Genomic DNA, 17,467 nt, shown 5'->3' with positions numbered 1-17,467 from the left:
AAATGAGAACTTCAGATTTTCCGTGCTGATGCTATCCCTGACCTTCTCTGCTTGGTAACAAGCGGCCCACTCAAATGCCTCCAGGAGCCAGGAGTCGAGGCTGGAGCAGGAAATGGAGCCTGGTGGGCACCAGCACAGAGTCAGGCAGTGATGTCCCAACCTAGGATGTTCACATTTTTCTTGTTTTAAACATTGTTAATTCAAGAGACATTAAAAAGATCAGTGGTTGGGGCTGGGGTTGGGGCTCAGTGGTAGAGCACTTGCCTTGCATGTATGAGGTGCTGGGATGGATCCTCAGCACCACATTAAAAATAAATTAAAGGTATTGTGCCCATCTACAAATAAAAATGTATGAAAAAAAAAGATCAGTAGTTGCCAAGGGTTGGGAGGATGAAAGTGGAGAGGGAGGAAGGAATAGGTAGAGCACAGTGAAACTACTCTTTCCAGTATTACAACGGTAGACACATTGCATTACACATTTGTCCAGACCCATAGAAGGTATACCCCCAAGAGTGAACCCTAATGTAAATTCCAGACTTTGGATGATAATGATGTGTAAACTTAGGGTCATCAAGTATGACGAATGCATGGCTCTGGTGGGAGCATTATCACTCTAATGGCAGAGGCCTTCCATGTGCAGGTGCAAGGGCTAGGTGGGACCTCTCTGTACCTTCCTCTCAATTTTGCTGTGAAACTAAAACTGCCCTAAAAAATAAAGACTTAAAAAGAAAAAATGCCAATCACTGGCTACCTATAGAGCACATTTTTCCAAATATTTTCAAATGAAATCATTAAATTTTGCATGCTGAACTGTACAGAATGATAAATGTGGAACTGGGTGAAGTGGGCATGGATGGCCGAGGTACACTCAGCTTCTTACCCTTTGAAGCCACTTCTGAGGCCCAAAGAAACCCTTCCAGCTTCCTAGGTCACAGTTCGAAAACCACTGATCTAAATCATCTAGAATGAACGTAATGAGTGCTTGTGAAGTCAAGAAGAAACAAAGAACACCATCACAATAATTGATACTGTGGGTAAATGTCACAGACCAGCTCTTGCTTAGATGGCCTGGTGGGGCACAGTGATAGATCTGTGCCGTTGTCAGCGGGATGGAGTGAGATTTAATGGGGTGGCTGCTAAATATGAAGACACCCTTAGAGCTACGGAGAGTGGTGAAGAAGTGGGGTGCATCCCACATCTATGGCTCCCTGGACTTTCCTCCCACAACCTGCATGCCTTTTTTCTTTTCACAAAGATACTTAACAGACATCTCACCAGCTGACTGCTATTTGAATTTGGTTCTGAAGTAGGCATGAGATTAATGACAGGTGGCATCTTACAAATACATAGATGAGCCACCCAGTATTAGGTAAATACAAAGCATTTTTAAGATTGATTTTAAATCTTTTAAATGCAGGTTTATTGAAGCCATTTCAGCTCCATGTAACTGTACTCAGTAGGTAAAAGGTGTCTTTAAAGGACGGAACAGGTTAAAACACTGCTCTGACACAAGCTAGAATTAAGATGGTTGATTTGTTTTCTCCTTAATTGATCATTTTTCTACACACACACACACACACACACACACACACGACTGACAGCAGGCCAAGATCAAGATCACTTTAGGATCTGTTTCATATGAGGAATAAAGTTTTATGACTCAACTAAAGGACCCTAAGAAATGAGGTTTCTAATGGAAATGTTGGCAGAGTTTCTACTTCTAGGCCGAGACTGGTAATATTAACAAAAAAAGAAAGAAAGAAAGAAAAAATATTCGGGGGGGGAGGAGTTGAGAATGGTCATTCATACAAATGAAGGCCTGCTCCATTGTGGGGTAACTTAGATATGAAGCAGGAAATTAACGCCCAGCTTGTTTCCCTTCCTCCAGATTTGATTCAGATTCCTGTGCATGTTATAACCAAAGGAGCAAAAATATGTTGAGTATTCACTGCAAAAGCTAGACCCCAGGCAGGCAAAGGAGCTGGCGAGGACAGTGGGGGCATTTAGAAGGTGCTTTGGTGGTGGCCTTCTTTGTAAGGGGGATCCTGAAAGGACAGGCCCTAATGGAAGGACACAGCCCTTGAAGAGCTGTGGGCCCCTGAGCTCACAGCTCCAAGCCAGCCTGTGACAGATGGCCTGGGGCCGTCTAGCCTGCTCCTACTACCCACCCATGACTCAAGATTGACCTGGTCACTTTGGCTTCATGGACTTGCCAATGCCTTTCCAAAGAACTATAAGCAAGGTCATGTCCAGGCCCCCGTTCTGCACAGAGAGGGTGGGAGCCCTGCCCCTTGGTCTCTCTTCTCTATATCCACTGTGGTCCTCCTCACACCAGAGCAGGCCTCAGAACCACCATCTGTGGCCAAGTCTAGCAAATTCTGTTGAGCCTAGGATGCCACATTTGCATGGTTTTTAATCACATTTGCCTTCTACAAATCAGGCCAAAAAGACACCTGAGTCCTGGGGTGGGGGCAAGAAGAGGTGGCAGGGAAGCAAGAGGGTGAGCACACACCTGCACTCCTACTCAGACTGGGCTGGTGGAGTGCACATTCTGCAAAGCCGGTGACAGCAGGCGTGAAACTACTCCTCTGCGTTCATAAGACATGAGAAATGGAGAAATGGTAGAGGAAACCCACCCTCCAAAACTACTAGAAGAAAGATTCTTAGGGATCGAGCACAGCCAATAAAAGCAGTATGACAAGACAAAGGCCACAGCAGCAGGGGGACCCTCCACAAGTAGCATCGCGGTGTGTCGGTGTGTTGGTCTCTTTAATCACTAGTGTGGGTCTCTGGCTCCATCTGGTCCTACTGTCAGCTCAGGAGAATATGTTTCCTAAGAGGGCTTGTTTGTTTTAACTTGTCTGTAATTCTGTTTCCACTCCAGTTCTTGCTGCATTCAACATAAACAATTTACCCACTCAGTCATGAGGAAAAACGAAAAACACACTTGACAAACGAGTTTGTGTTGCTGGGAGATGACTCAATGCCAGCAACTGAGAAGGGGGCGGACAAGCACAAGAGGCTGGGAGAGGAGACAGGGAAGAGGGCCGGTGGGACTCGAGATACTTACCGGGGGAGGAGCCCACGCCAGCTGCTCGGAACTGCCCCAGGATGAGGCTCTGCTCACTCTCAGCCAATGCCAGGAGGAGTTCATAGGCTTCTATGCACTGCTCACTGAAATGGAAGCACATGACGTCCTCAGCTCTCGTGGGGACTGGGGAGCACATTCAATGCCAGCTCCATTTTCAGGATCTGTCTCAGCCTCACCATCCTCATGAGTGAGAAGACCACTCAGATAGATTCCCTGGACAAAGTCAGTGGCTTGCTCTGTATTGCGGCCCAATTCTAATTTTTCAACTAGGTTCTAGAAAAATACAAGAGAAGCAATTTGGTTGTCCCGTTGATGACCAGCTAAGAGGGACATGTGATACACCTGAGGAGGTCAGCCTCCAAGGGGGTCTCCCCATCCTGGTATACACATCCTGGCGCTGCTCCTTTCCATATTGGACCACTGTTGGTCTATGTGACTTTAGAGAAGTAGAAGAAATGATGTCACTCCTACGATTAGGTTCTTAAAAAACACTGTGGGTTCCATCTTGGTTCCCCTCTCCTATTTCCTTTTTTCTCTCAGATCCTCCTCTCCAGAGGAGGCAGCTGCCATGTCTTGACCACTCTCAAGCAGTGTTCTGGAGAGGCCCTTGTCGTAAGGAACTATGGCTTCCAGCTAAGAGCCAGGGAAGAACTGAGCCCCCCATGTGATAGCCACGCGGGAGCCTTCCCAGAAGCAAAACTGCAGCCCCAGTTAAGATTTCAGAAGATGCAGTGTCGGCTGACAGCCCACCCAGAACCTCCATGGAGACCCTGGCCCAGAATGACCCAGCTAAGCCACTCCAGGATTCCTAACCCTCCAGACTGTGACATGATAATCAGTCATGTGACAATCAATAACTAATATAAAACCCCCTGAGAAGATGATTTTGACACAGACCTGCAGCTTATAACATCCACTAGCTATATGCAACTCTTTAAACATTTTTGAAGTTGAATGAAAAGATAGATTCAGTCCCTTTAGTGCAGTAGCCACTTTCCATATGCTCAATAGACACACGTGGCTCATGGTTACCATACCATTCAGCACAGAGGGAGAACATACCTTTCCACTGAAACAGAAAGTTCTACCAGGTGCTTGTAAAACTGCCTCACAAACACTCTCAGGCTTTCAGAAGCTTTCTCATAGAGTTGGAGTCTGGCTTTCTAGGGGAAGGAAAACCAGTCAAAGGACAGCCCCTGTCCCTTAGCCTGAGACACAGAGGGACCCACATGCAGACAGGAGGCCACGCATGTGCACAACACAGACAAGAGGCCCTCAGTAGCAAGATCTCCTCCTTAAGCAAATAACTAATTAGCTTCCCCAAGCAGAATAGGGTAAATGTTGCTTAAGTGAACATGTAGTTGAGAGGCCATCTGCTTTTGATTGTCTTTACTTTCATGATTCTTTACTAACAAGTAAGAATAAGGGCCAAAACACTAGCTGGAGGTGCTGGCAGTTCCTCCATGCAGGACAGTCCATATTTCAGGACAGAGGTGCTAGCTCTTCATCTATGAGGATGTGCTAATGGGAGGGAAGTCCCTTTTGACCAAAGGCAGACTGCAGGTAGAGAACAACCTCTGCTGACTTGTTGCAGGAGGGATGGGTGTGGGGATGCATGCCTACAACCCCAGAGGCTGATGCAGGAGGATCACAAGTTCAAGGCTAGCCTCAGTTACTTAGCAAGATACTCAGCAACAAAGTGAGATCTTGTCTCAAAATTTAAAAAGGGCTGGGGATGGAGCTTAGTGATGGAGTGTTCCTGGGTTCTACCCCAAGTACCATAAAATAAAACAAAACAAAGTTTAAAAACCCTATGACAATATGAGGAAATAGAGCACACTCAATTTGCAAAAAATATATAATATATGCGAATATGAAAAGACCAGGAAGAACAAGTCAATATGTAATGCAAAAACTGACATTTTGAGTGACATTACTTGAATGAGTGATACCTAGGTTGCATATGCTGGTAGAAACATACCTGCTTACTAATACCATATCCATTACCCTCACTGTCTCAATTGCTCAGAGGTGATAACTGATTTTCAACGTATCATGCTAATATTTGCTGGTTCAACCCCTGAGTTAGTTACACCTTCTAAAAGCTGGATTTCTACTTTTATGCAGAAGGTTACTATGGATGCATCTCCAAATTAAGGTGGCCACAAAAATATCACATGTCTTCCCGCCTCCTGCTCCCCTACCTGTACTGCAAGGCCAGCCTCAGCGCCGTGGCGTTGGACTCGTACTTCCCCACCAGCATGCTCATCCTCTCCGCGTTGCTTTTGCACTCCTCCAGAGTTATGGTCAGAAGATCATTCTGGGATTTGAGGTGTTCAATTCGGCTACGAAACAAAGAAAAATCACTTTCACGCTGGGACTGTAATTAACTTGTCAACATTCTAGTTGTCTCATTTATATGCAGGCCAGAAATGAGTGTTAAGATTTGTTTTAGCAAATGTAATGGACACAGAATGATCAAGGAAATGACTCTACATAGAAGAACCATGAGATTCTGTATGGATTAAGAATAAAAAGTAAGCCCCTGATTATTTCCCACACTGCTGTGCTCTTCACGTGCCAGGTACTGTATGAGACTCTGGGGATTTTAAGAAGGCAACAGATGTGTGACCTCAAGACCATCACCAGAGCAGATGGTATGCTTCACCATCACCCTACACAGGATGAATGAACTGCAGTCAAGGTTACTATTTGCTGAGTCTTTGCTCAATCCTGATCCTAGAGGCCTGTTGGATTAAGTATTGTTATCCCCATTTCTTTGATGAGGAGATGAAGGCACAGAAAGCTTAGCACCCTGCCCTGGGATTTGAACCAGTTAGTCTAGTTCCAGATCCCATGCTCTCAAGCACATATGCTACAGCAGAAGCAAAAGATGAACTTGGTGAGTGAACAAGAAACTGCACTTGAGGGTCTGTAAGTAGGAAATAGGCCAGAACTGTGGATGGTGTCCAAAGCTCCTTCTAGGTTGGAGGTCCAGCAACTCTTAACTTCTGCTAGGGTCAGCAGTGAGAGCCTGAAGTTTTCTTAGATTCAGAGCTCTAATGCAGAGCAAATGAGTTTGTGGTGATATCAGAAAACAAACAAAAAACACCAAATCTTCAGTTTCTCCATTTCCCACCCTAGGACATGTATATTCTAGGTCTGATGATTCATTTTCCATAAAAATGCCACATAATGCTCTTAGCACTAAGTCTTAAGGAGACATTGGGTTAGACACCCACAGAATGCACGTGACTCTTGCAGTGTTTAGGGGTATGGAAACCACTGGCTTCCAGGATAAATCTTAGAACCACAGATCTGAGAGCAGAATATGGGGCACATGTCCACAGAGGAGACTTCTGGTGAGCACGTAAGTAAGAGCTGTTGGGCTCTGGCAACTCCAAGGTCAATTCAAGGTAGGATGTGACAAGAACAAACTCTTCTGCCCCTGTTCACGTTAAGACTTCTTGAAATAATCTGTGCTCTCTTGTTTATGACTCCAGTGTACATTCAGTCCCTGCTAATTGGATGAAGCCATTTATGCAGCCCACAGAGTTCCATGTGGCCAAACCCCAAATGCTCCTTCTTAGAATGCCTTTCTCACTGAGGTCATGGCGCCTCTGCTGGTTTCATCCTGTCTCAGAGGCCATTTCTTAGCCTCCTTATTCCCAGGAAAAGCTGTGCGGGTTGGTGCTCCTTTAGGGCTCAGTCAGAGCTGTCTCCTTAACACTTTCACCCTCAGGGTGATTTTTATTTAGTCCTTGATTTTAAGAGGCATTTCTGTTCCCAGTGTTTGCAAACTTCTCTAGCCCAAACTCTTGAGTATCAGTCCCACATATCTAGCTACCTGCCATATTTCCAGCTAGGTGTCACATGCCACCTCCAATTTAATATTTCAACAGGGAATTCTTGATTTTCCCCAAACTTTATCTTTCCTCCCATCTTCTCCATCTCAGTAAATGCTACCACCATCTACCCAACAGTACAAGCTAGACACCCAAGAAAGACCTTTGAAACCAAGTATAAGCTAGACACCCACGCATCTTTGAGACCAACCTTTCTCTTACACCCAGACCTAATCCAGGTGGGGTCTCCACCGATTTTACATATCCTGAGCCCAGTGCCCACTGCGGACACCCTGGTCCACTGCCATCATCTCTTTACTTGGGATCTTCTCTACCCTTTCCATTCTTCATTTCTGAATGATCTTTCAAAATGTAAATCAGGTCTCGTTCTTCCCATTTTAAAACTTAATCTAATAACCTCCAGTAACACATCGCATGAGTTATAAAATTTGTCGGTGCCCTCAAAATCCACATTCAAGTTGGTCCTTGCTTCATGACCACCTTATCTCATGCAATTCCTCCTTCTTCTCACCCTAGTTCAGTTCCACTGTTCTTTGGACTGAAATTCCAGCCAATTTCTTTCCAGTCTTGAGGTTGTTAAATTGGCCCATAAGAATCTTTGTGGTTTGTCATATAGCTGTTTCTTTTCCCCTATAATCTCAGAGTAAACCTTCCCCTCTTCAAGACATATACCAAAAATCCACTCTCGGGCCGGGGGTGTAGCTCAATGGTAAAGCACTTGCTTAGTGTGCAGGAGGCCTTGGGGTCCATCCTCAGCATTGCAACGACAGCAAAAAGGGAAATAAAGAAAAGTCTGTCACCGTCCTTTATACCCATCGAGGAGCTTTCTCATCTCATCTGCTTGCTTTTTGTCCATCTTCCCTAATAGAATATAAACTCCATGAGAGCAAGAACTTTGTCCATTTTGCTTTCTTTGCATATCAAATAGCCCAGCACATTGTGGATACATAACACACATGTGTTTAATGAGGAAATACACATCTGAGTAGGAATGCCCCTCTCCGCAGGGAAACCACAAAGTTGAAGGCTAGCATTTTTTTAGAGTAACGGGGCTTCAACTTTGAGAAAGGTAGTTAAAGAGAAGATACTAGGACATGTTGGTAGGTTATTTCTAAGAAATTCTAGGTTCCAGCTGCAACTACTGTCACAGAGAGGACAGTGGAGGTGAGGTCAAAGGGTGTGGTGAGCCGTTCCTGTGGACTGTGGTCGCCATTACATGATGGCGCTGGCTCCGTTGTGGTCTGTGAAGGACAACTCCATATCAAAGAGAGTTGGCGTGTTCCCAGCTCCTTATCAGAGAAAGTTGGCGTGTCATTTTCTAGCACCCTGTGAGAAGGGTACACGTGGCAGCTTTGCATTGGGGTTCGAGGTGCTTTATTAAGGCTGGGAGGGGCATCCAATTATTATTCCGGGTAGTAGAAGAATTATTAGAAGAATATCAGGGGCCTGAATAAACTGCTGAAAGAAGATTCCTGAGTCGCGTCTTCCTTGCGGGCAAGGGGGTCGTGACAAGTGGTGCCGAAACCCGGGAGAAAAGGAACAAAGAAACACCCAGGAACCAGAACTTTCAGCAGTCAGGGAGGCGCGCCGGTAAGTCCCAGGTAAGGTGGGACCCGCTGTTAAAAAGCGGAGGCTCCTCTATACATAAAGAGGGAGCATTAAAAGGTACCTGCTCCTCTGTAAAAAGAGAGGGCGTTACATCTCATAGCAATTGCACTCTGTATTTTTGTTTTGTTTTCTGTGTATGTTCGTTTTGTTTTGTGTACTTTCACTTTCGATTTCTGTGTTTTCTTGTGTTGCGTCATGGGTGCCGTGACTTCAAGTCCACTTCTTCTGGCCTTAGATGGCTTTTTACGTTCCAAGGGACTGGAGGTGAAACGCAGTACCTTAGAGAGATTTTTACAGAGGGTAGATACAGCTGCACCGTGGTTTGCATTTTCAGGCAGCCTCACTACACCCAGCTGGGATAAATTAGGCAAAGACCTTGACTTTGCTCATGAGCAGGGCATGCTAGAGGGCGGGGTGATACCCCTCTGGAAGATGGTCCGTAGTTGCCTTACGGATGGCAGATGCCAAGAAGCGCTTGTTAAAGGGCAAGAGGTTTTAGAACAATTGCATGAGGAAAAATCAGAAACAACAGAGAGTGAAGTGTCCCAGGAAGAGGGGAGTGTGCGGGGCGTGGAGAACGGGAGGAGACTGTATCCAGATCTCAGTGTGCTGCGCACGCCCCCATGCGAAAGTGGGTCAGAGGCAGAAGACGCTGAGGAGGAGGAGATAAGAACGCTGTCCCGGCAGTTAGGGAGTTTAGGTACAGGGAACAGAGATAAGCAAGGGCTCGGGAACGGGCGGCCTCCCGATCCGCCTCCGTATGGCGGGGGTGTTTCAGGCTGCCGCTGCTTTCCTCTGTTCCTCAGGGCTGGCATATCATTGCTATTGACATTAGAGACTGTTTCTTTTCTATTCCTTTGCATCCTAAGGACTCACAGCGTTTTGCCTTCACCCTTCCCTCGTGTAATCACGAGGAACCAGATCAAAGGTTTGAGTGGGTTGTTTTACCACAGGGAATGTCTAACAGTCCTACGATTTGCCAGATGTATGTAGGGAAGGCACTCGCACCTCTCAGACAACAATATCCTTCCATCAAGATTATTCATTATATGGATGATGTATTATTGGCAGCCAAATTAGAACAGTCAGTTTATGAGGCCTATAAAGACTTGGTGAAGTTGTTAGCTCAGTATGGATTACATATTGCACCTGAAAAGGTTCAAACAGGGGATTCTATTCAGTATTTGGGAGCGACGATTAGATATGACATATTAAAACCACAAAAGGTTACTATAAAAACTCAAGATCTCCAAACTTTAAATGATTTTCAAAAACTGTTGGGAGATATTAATTGGATAAGAGGTTATTTACATATTCCTAATATCGTGCTCCAGCCTTTGTATGCTATTCTTAAGGGTGATCCAGATCTTACTTCCCCTCGTACCCTCACTAAAGAGGCCAGAGCGGCCCTTATAAAAGTAGAAGAAGCTATACAACATGCTACTCTATGCAGGCTCCAGAGTGATAAACCTTTCCAGTTATGTGTGCTTGCCACTATGCGGCAGCCTACTGGAGTACTGTGGCAAGATGGGCCTTTACTATGGATCCACCCACATGTATCCCCAGGAAAATCTTTAGAATACTATCCTGATGCTGTTGCAGCGTTCGCACTTAGAGGGATTCAACAGAGCATTCAATTTTTTGGACAAGCACCTTCTTCTCTTATCATACCCTATTCTAAAGTTCAACTCAATGTTTTGTGTGCTACTCTAGACAACTGGGCTATTCTATGTTGCTCGTTTCAAGGGGATATTGATAATCATTACCCTTCTCATCCATTACTCCATTTTGTTAAAGAACATCCCATAATTTTCCCTAAAGTAACTTCACCCACTCCAATTCCAGGGGCTGTTAATATTTTTACTGATGGCTCTAAGTCTGGAATGGGAGCTTATGTGATTAATGACTCTCCCCCTGTCCAGCATCAATTTGCTCCTGGAAATCCACAATGGGTAGAACTACAAATTGTCATTGAAGTTTTTAAACAGTGTTCTTTTCCTTTCAATCTCATTTCGGACTCCATCTATGTGGTGCAGGCGCTCAAAATTTTGGAGGCTGTAGGAGCTATTAGTGACACCCATGCTGTGTCTGCTTACTTTAATCAGCTTCAACAGCTTATCCGTAGCCGTACTGCCCCCTTCTATCCAATGCACATTCGGGCTCACACCTCTCTTCCTGGCCCGTTATCACAGGGTAATGCCTGTGCTGACTCGGCAACTAGAAGCCAGTTGGTATGCTTGGCCTCCTCCTTAGAAGAAGCTAAATTGTTTCATCACAACTTTCATGTCAATGCTATGACACTGCGTAGACGTTTTTCCATCTCCAGAGCAGATGCTCGTCAGATAGTATTACAATGTCCCCATTGTGTCACATTTCTTCATCCTCCTACTTATGGTGTAAACCCACGAGGATTGAAGCCATTGGTCGTCTGGCAAATGGACGTAACTCACGTGCCTGACTTTGGTAACCTCAAATATGTACATGTTTCTATTGACACATACTCTGGAATTATTCATGCTTCTGCTTTATCGGGAGAAAAGGCACGTAATGTTATTACTCATTGCTTAGAGGCATGGGCAGCATGGGGTGCACCTGCATCCCTTAAGACTAATAATGGACCTGCTTATACTGGCAGACAGTTTACATCTTTTTGTTCTACTATGGGAGTACAACTTGCTCATGGGTTGCCTTACAATCCTCAAGGGCAAGGCATTGTTGAACGTGCCCACCGCACCTTAAAAGAAACCTTAGAAAAACAAAAAGGGGGAATAGGAGTTGACCACACTCCTAAAGAACGCCTGTCCTTAGCTCTTTTTACCATTAATTTTTTGAATTTGGATATTCATGGCCGCTCTGCGGCCGATAGACATGTGTCCCCTCAGCCCTCTGTGACTGGCTATGTTAAGTGGAAGGATGTTCTTACGGGCCAATGGAACGGCCCTGACCCCGTGCTGACATGGGCACGAGGATCTGTATGTGTTTTTCCCCAGGATCGCACGGAGCCGCTGTGAATCCCTGAACGCCTGACAAGAAGAGTCTAGAGATCTACTAACCAGCAGCAGGAGGTGCCACAACAGCCCCATGATGAGGAGCTTCATTCTGATGAGTGCTCTGGCTCTGATGCTGGTGCCAACGGTACAGATGGCACCAATGCAGTGGTGGGCAGTGGCACGGGCATGGCCAATGCCAATGCCAGTTCATAGTAATTCTAGTGTCCTCCCCACTCTTTTTTCTACCTCATGTGAGTTGTCTGCTCCTTGTACCTCTCCTAGAGGGGACATGGAAAATATTTTTAATCAGTCTCAAGTTAATCTCACAGGAGTTTTTTGTTTCAGTCTTGGGAACACTAATTGTATTAGCCTTAAGACCAAAAACTACTTTAGCTATTATCTCCGAGGTATTAATCCCAATGCCTCCTTCTTCTAATAGTACTTGCTATGCCACTCATTTCAAGGCCTCTCCTTACTGTACCCCTAATTTTGGCTTTCCCCCGACATTTACACCTTGTCAGGATCATTCTTGGGAGAAACATCAAGTTGCTAAAGGTTTCTCCTTTTCCCCCCCTCTTAAGAGATATGTTTATAACTTTAACAACAATGCCAACTCCTCTACATTAACAGGTTGGTCCTGGTTTCAATGACTCATTTCCAATGAGAAGGGGGCTTCAGCCAATATTTCCACATTGGCTCAATTACTAGGAGCCAAAAGTTGGCTGGCTAATGTTTCTGGCGCTACTAAGGAGAGTGAACGAGGTAATAGGCTTACATCTGTTTCGTTCAACTCTCTGTTACATTATGCCACATTGCCTCCTGCAATGGTCTGTATCCAATCCCCGTTCTTGTTCCTTTTAGCTAATGACACCTCATCGGGGATGCTGGATTGTTCTATTATTACCTGTTTCTTATCTAAGTGTTGAAATGGTTCTTGGACTGTAGCAGTAATTATGAAAATTCCAACTTTTGTCCCAATCCCAGTCACTGCGGATCCAGATAAATTTCCTCTTGTAGAGCTACTTAGAGTCCGCAGAGATTTTGGAATCACGGCAGCTATAGTGACAGCCGTGGCGGCATCTGCTGCTGCAGCAGTTACGGCCGGAGTAGCCATGGCCAGTCAAGTACAAACTGCTGCCACTATTAATCAAGTTGTTCAACAAACGTCCACTATACTTGAATCGCAAAATGCGATTAATCAACATATTTTGTCAGGGATTTTAGCTACCAACCAAAGAATAGATTTTCTTCAAGCTCAGGTAGAAGAATTGGCTGACCTAGTACTTTTAGGCTGCATTGACCAACGTGCACATTTATGTATAACCTCTGTCAGATTTAATGATTCCAGGAATGCTTCCCACATCATTGGTGGATATCTGGCCGGAAATTGGTCCATGGAAGCGGAAGACATGATCCAGTCTCAACTAACCCAGATAGCTGTCTTAAATAGTACCCGTGTCGATCCCGTGACTCTGGGTCAATTCACCAATTGGATATCTTCTGCTTTTTCCTTTTTTAAAGAGTGGGTGGGAGTAGGCATTTTTGGTGCACTGTGTTGTTTTGGTATGTTCCTCTGTTTGTGGTTTCTCTGTCGCCTTAAGGCTTGTAGTGCTCAAGATAAGGCTATGATCATACAAGCTCTTGCTGCTTTAGAAACTGACAACTCGCCACAGGTCTGGCTTGCGCATCTTAAGCACTAAACTTTTGACATGGTCATTGCACCCCAAGTTCTTATAACATTGCACTGGGATTGACATGTCTTTCCTCGTTATTCTCTTAGTGTCAGAAAGCCCTTGCACTCTGCCGGTCTTGCTACCATTGCACACAGATGGGTTTCTACACTAGTGCCTTTGACATGGTCGTTGCACCCCAAGTTATTATAACATTACACTGGGTACGACATGTCCTTCTTTTGTCTTTCTCTTAGTGCTGAAAAGCCCTTGCACTCTGCAGGTCTTGTTGCCATTGCACGCAGAAGGGTTTCCACACTGGTCTTTATCTATCACTTTAAAGTCCGTGCCTTTCTTTCAGGGTGCTGCCAACTTGTTTGTAGTTGTACCTCTGCATGGCCACAGTTCAACCTCAGCTATTCCCTCTTACTCACCATCGTCACGATACAGGATGCGAGGCAAGGCACTGCACTTGAGTGATCCATTGAGAAGAGGGACCTCAAGGGGAGCATGTCCTATTGCATGCGGGTTTGACGTGTCTCCGCCCCGCCCCACAAAAAAAGGCGTCGGCTGATATGGTGTCAGGTCTGGGGAAGGCGCCCCCTGGGGCTGGCCCATACTATGCAGCCACTTTTACACAGTGGGATAGGACCTCTACTCTCGCCTGTATTGTCTTAGTGAAACAAAAAGGGGGAGCTGTGGTGAGCCGTTCCTGTGGACTGTGGTCGCCATTACATGATGGCGCTGGCTCCGTTGTGGTCTGTGAAGGACAACTCCATATCAAAGAGAGTTGGCGTGTTCCCAGCTCCTTATCAGAGAAAGTTGGCGTGTCATTTTCTAGCACCCTGTGAGAAGGGTACACGTGGCAGCTTTGCATTGGGGTTCGAGGTGCTTTATTAAGGCTGGGAGGGGCATCCAATTATTATTCCGGGTAGTAGAAGAATTATTAGAAGAATATCAGGGGCCTGAATAAACTGCTGAAAGAAGATTCCTGAGTCGCGTCTTCCTTGCGGGCAAGGGGGTCGTGACAAAAGGGCAGGGGTTGGAATTCTGCCTCAGTTATTCAATAGCTCTGGGCTTAAGGCAAGTCGCTCAATTTCCAACTGCAAAGCCTTTGTTTTCTGATTTGCAAAATGAGACTACCTTACCCTCACAAGTTGAAGCCTAGGTAGTTGTTTGTGAGAGCCCAAGTTGTTAACACAATAATGTGAGTTACAAGTACTAAAATATTCCCTCATCCTTTGGCCTCTCCTGGGTATACATAATTGAGGAGAAAGGTACATCCCCCCAAGTTCAGCTACAGAACAGGCTTATTAAATCCCAGAGTCAGTAGAGAGCAGATTCTCACTAAAATGAGGGCCCCCTCAAAAGGCATCTGACTTCATTACATTGCAAAGGGCACATCTAATTTAATCTTTAAGCATTCCCAGGCCAGTGATACTGAGAAGCAGTACTTGCTGCAAGGTAATCATCAGGCTTGTCACTGTTAAGTATTTAGGATTTAATAAGGAAACCATTTAATTTCGAGATTTAAAATGACCTAGATTGCCACATTTCCTTAGTTCTCAAGATCTATATTAAACAGTTTCAATTCAGGAAGGACTAACGTGATATTTAATTTATTCAGCTTTGCCACACACAAGAGGAATGGAATGAAGCAATGGTGGATGGGAAACGGCATCCGCATTTCTTCATGGTTAGCTCATGAGCCTTCCAAGTCCTTGCTGTGCTCTCCCACTAAGGATGGCTAGGTCAAGGCAGTCCTACCACGCTTGGATGTGGTTACACAGTCCGTCCTGCCATGACAGAACAAGGCCGTGACAGAGAGGTCACCATGGCTTGGCCCTGGTCCTTGTCCTTTGCATTTCTACTGACTCCCTCACGACTAAGCTGACATGTAGCCAGCCTTACCAAGAAGCAGAAGAGCAGACTCAAACTACCTCTGTCGTGGGAACTGGGAAGAATCCATGAAACTGGGCATATGGTAGATTTATTCTAAGTCAGACAGTTAGGATAAGATGTAGGGACCCAGACAAACAGCATAAATAAAGTGAGTCAACACGTGGGAATAGCAGGGAGAGTTAGAGCAGGGTGCTTAGCTGAAGCCCGGAACATCTCTGCCAGACTGCCTGTGCTGTTTCCTGGAAGCTCCAGGCGCCCCCGGGACGCTGACTCAACATTCCAGGACTTCCCTCTGTGCAGCAAGGGCCTGCGTGCTTGGCAGCCATCTGTGACCTACTTGCCACTCTCTATGGACTGCTCCCAGGACTTGCTATGTCATTTGCAAGGTCCAGGATGAAATGAAAAAGCAGAGCCCCTTGTTTGTAAATTAGTAAGAATTTAAAACGGTGACTTGTAAAGCAAGTATGGAATTTTTCTAAGCACAAGGTCCTCTGGGAACACAGGTCACATTCCATGAGGTGGCCCTGACTACTTCAAGCAAGTCTCCAGTGGCCCAGATGGTAGAAACCCCCATCTCACTGGCTTGACAGCCTCAGTCCAGGCCACAATACACACTCCAACTGGAATGAACCTTTGGAAAAGTAAGGGAGGACCAGCTCTTGACCTCCCAAAATGAAGGACTGTTCCTTACCTATTTAGTCGTTCTGTCTCCACCTCAAACTCTCTAATCTTGCTTTCAGAGATGGCAGATCCATGGGAGTACAGCGTCTGGAAAATCTCTTGGATGTTGGAGCAGTCCTGAAGCGAGTGGGCCAGGTGTTCCGCCACGCTGCTCGATACCTGCACAAAGGAGTGTTAAATCCCCTCTGAAGCGTATCACTCAGGGACACTGGTCCCCAGGATCACTGCACGCACAACAACTTACAGCTAGGATTTCTTGATGTATCTTAGTTTTTATATTATAATTCTATCATAAAAAGCTAACTAATATGAAAGCAACACATAAAACACAAAATACAGCTACATCTCCTCAAGCATCTGCCTCTGAACAGCAAGAGGGGGGCCAAGATGTCTCCCTAGGGCCCCTGAAATTTTGGATAAAATTTAAACACAATCTGGGAGTCCTTCCCCTTTCCTGAACCCCCTGCCATTTCAGGCCACTGTCGATGGTTAACTGTGGCCAAAGAGGTTGACTTCTTTATTTTCACAACCTGGCTTTCACATGGAGTCTCAATGCATACAATTTGGGGAGTGGAGTTTGTGCCAAGTATTAACCCAGGGCCTGTGTGGACCAAACAAGCATTCTGCCATGAAGCTGCCATTTTGCTTAGTGAAAAATTTCAAATTAGGGTCTTTTAAAAGCCCTTTTCCACCCCTGAGGATCAAACAGCCCACTCTCAGGCCTCATGTCCAATCCTGTAAGAAACCCCTTCGGGAACTGAAACTACTCCCTTGTCACCATGGCTCAGCTCTTACACCCCAGCGGATGGTGCTCCCACTGGGGACTCTGCTCTAGCAATGGCCACACTTCAAAGGCGGCTTCATCCTCACTGGAGAGCACGTTCCCTTCTAGAGGGATGTGCAAAAGGCACAGTTCTTTTGAGTTTCATGACTCCCTTGGTCTCTGGGGGACAGGGCGATGTAAAACAGATACTTCAAGATTTTCATTGACATCACCAGGAACTATACCAAAATGTTTTTTTTCTAAATGGTTTCAAGCCGGGGGGGGGGGGGTTTCCTTAAAAGCTGAAGAAGTAATTCACCACGTGAAAACCACTATACATTTTAATTTGACCCCGTGGAAAGAAATCAGGTATGATTTATTATTATCATTAACCAGTTTATTGGAAGTGAACTGCAGAAGTTCAGCCATCCAGGAGACATTGTCTATGCGGCTCTTAGGCGCCTGCTTCTCACCCACACTCACCCCTATGCTGCTGATTTCTGAGCCCAGCACTGGCCGATCCGACGACGAGGACTCAGATCTTGTCTTTGACAGCTTCACCCTCTCTGCAATCTTACGGAAGAAAACATTCATCAGAAAAGCACACATCACTCCTCGATCCACTGTCGCCGTCACGTTTACACAGGACCATGGTTTAACCACGTCAATTAAATTGATAACGTCATAAAAATAACTCCTTTGTCCAATTCTTCTACCATCAACTTAACCCAGGCTTCTCCACCTCAGCACTACTGATATTTTGGGTTAGATAATTCTTTGTTGGGGGTGGGGGGATGTGTTCTGTGTATTGTAGGATATTTAGCAGCATCTCTGGCCTCTAGCCACAAGATGCCAGTAGCATTCCAGCTGTGACCATCCAAAATGTCCCCTGGGGA

The 17,467-nt window shown here is 45.6% G+C and overlaps 1 protein-coding gene across 4 annotated transcripts in view; it reads right to left on the bottom strand.

The window, feature by feature from the left end:
• Mcc (MCC regulator of Wnt signaling pathway) overlaps positions 1–17,467 on the bottom strand; it is a 450,812-nt gene that overhangs the window by 45,891 nt on the left and 387,454 nt on the right. For all 4 annotated transcript variants that reach the window (XM_040272372.2, XM_005333213.5, XM_078048875.1 and 1 more), the window contains 4 exons: positions 17,055–17,144; positions 15,819–15,967; positions 5,296–5,436; positions 3,071–3,174 (listed from right to left, as the gene is read on the bottom strand). In XM_040272372.2, the coding sequence (XP_040128306.1) occupies positions 3,071–3,174; positions 5,296–5,436; positions 15,819–15,967; positions 17,055–17,144 (484 nt within the window). The remainder of the gene's footprint in view (positions 1–3,070; positions 3,175–5,295; positions 5,437–15,818; positions 15,968–17,054; positions 17,145–17,467) is intronic.

Source organism: Ictidomys tridecemlineatus, chromosome 1 (assembly GCF_052094955.1).
Source record: "Ictidomys tridecemlineatus isolate mIctTri1 chromosome 1, mIctTri1.hap1, whole genome shotgun sequence".
NCBI lineage: Eukaryota > Metazoa > Chordata > Mammalia > Rodentia > Sciuridae > Ictidomys > Ictidomys tridecemlineatus.
Note: the sequence above shows the minus strand (reverse complement) of the source record. Positions and strands in the feature narration are given on the sequence as shown.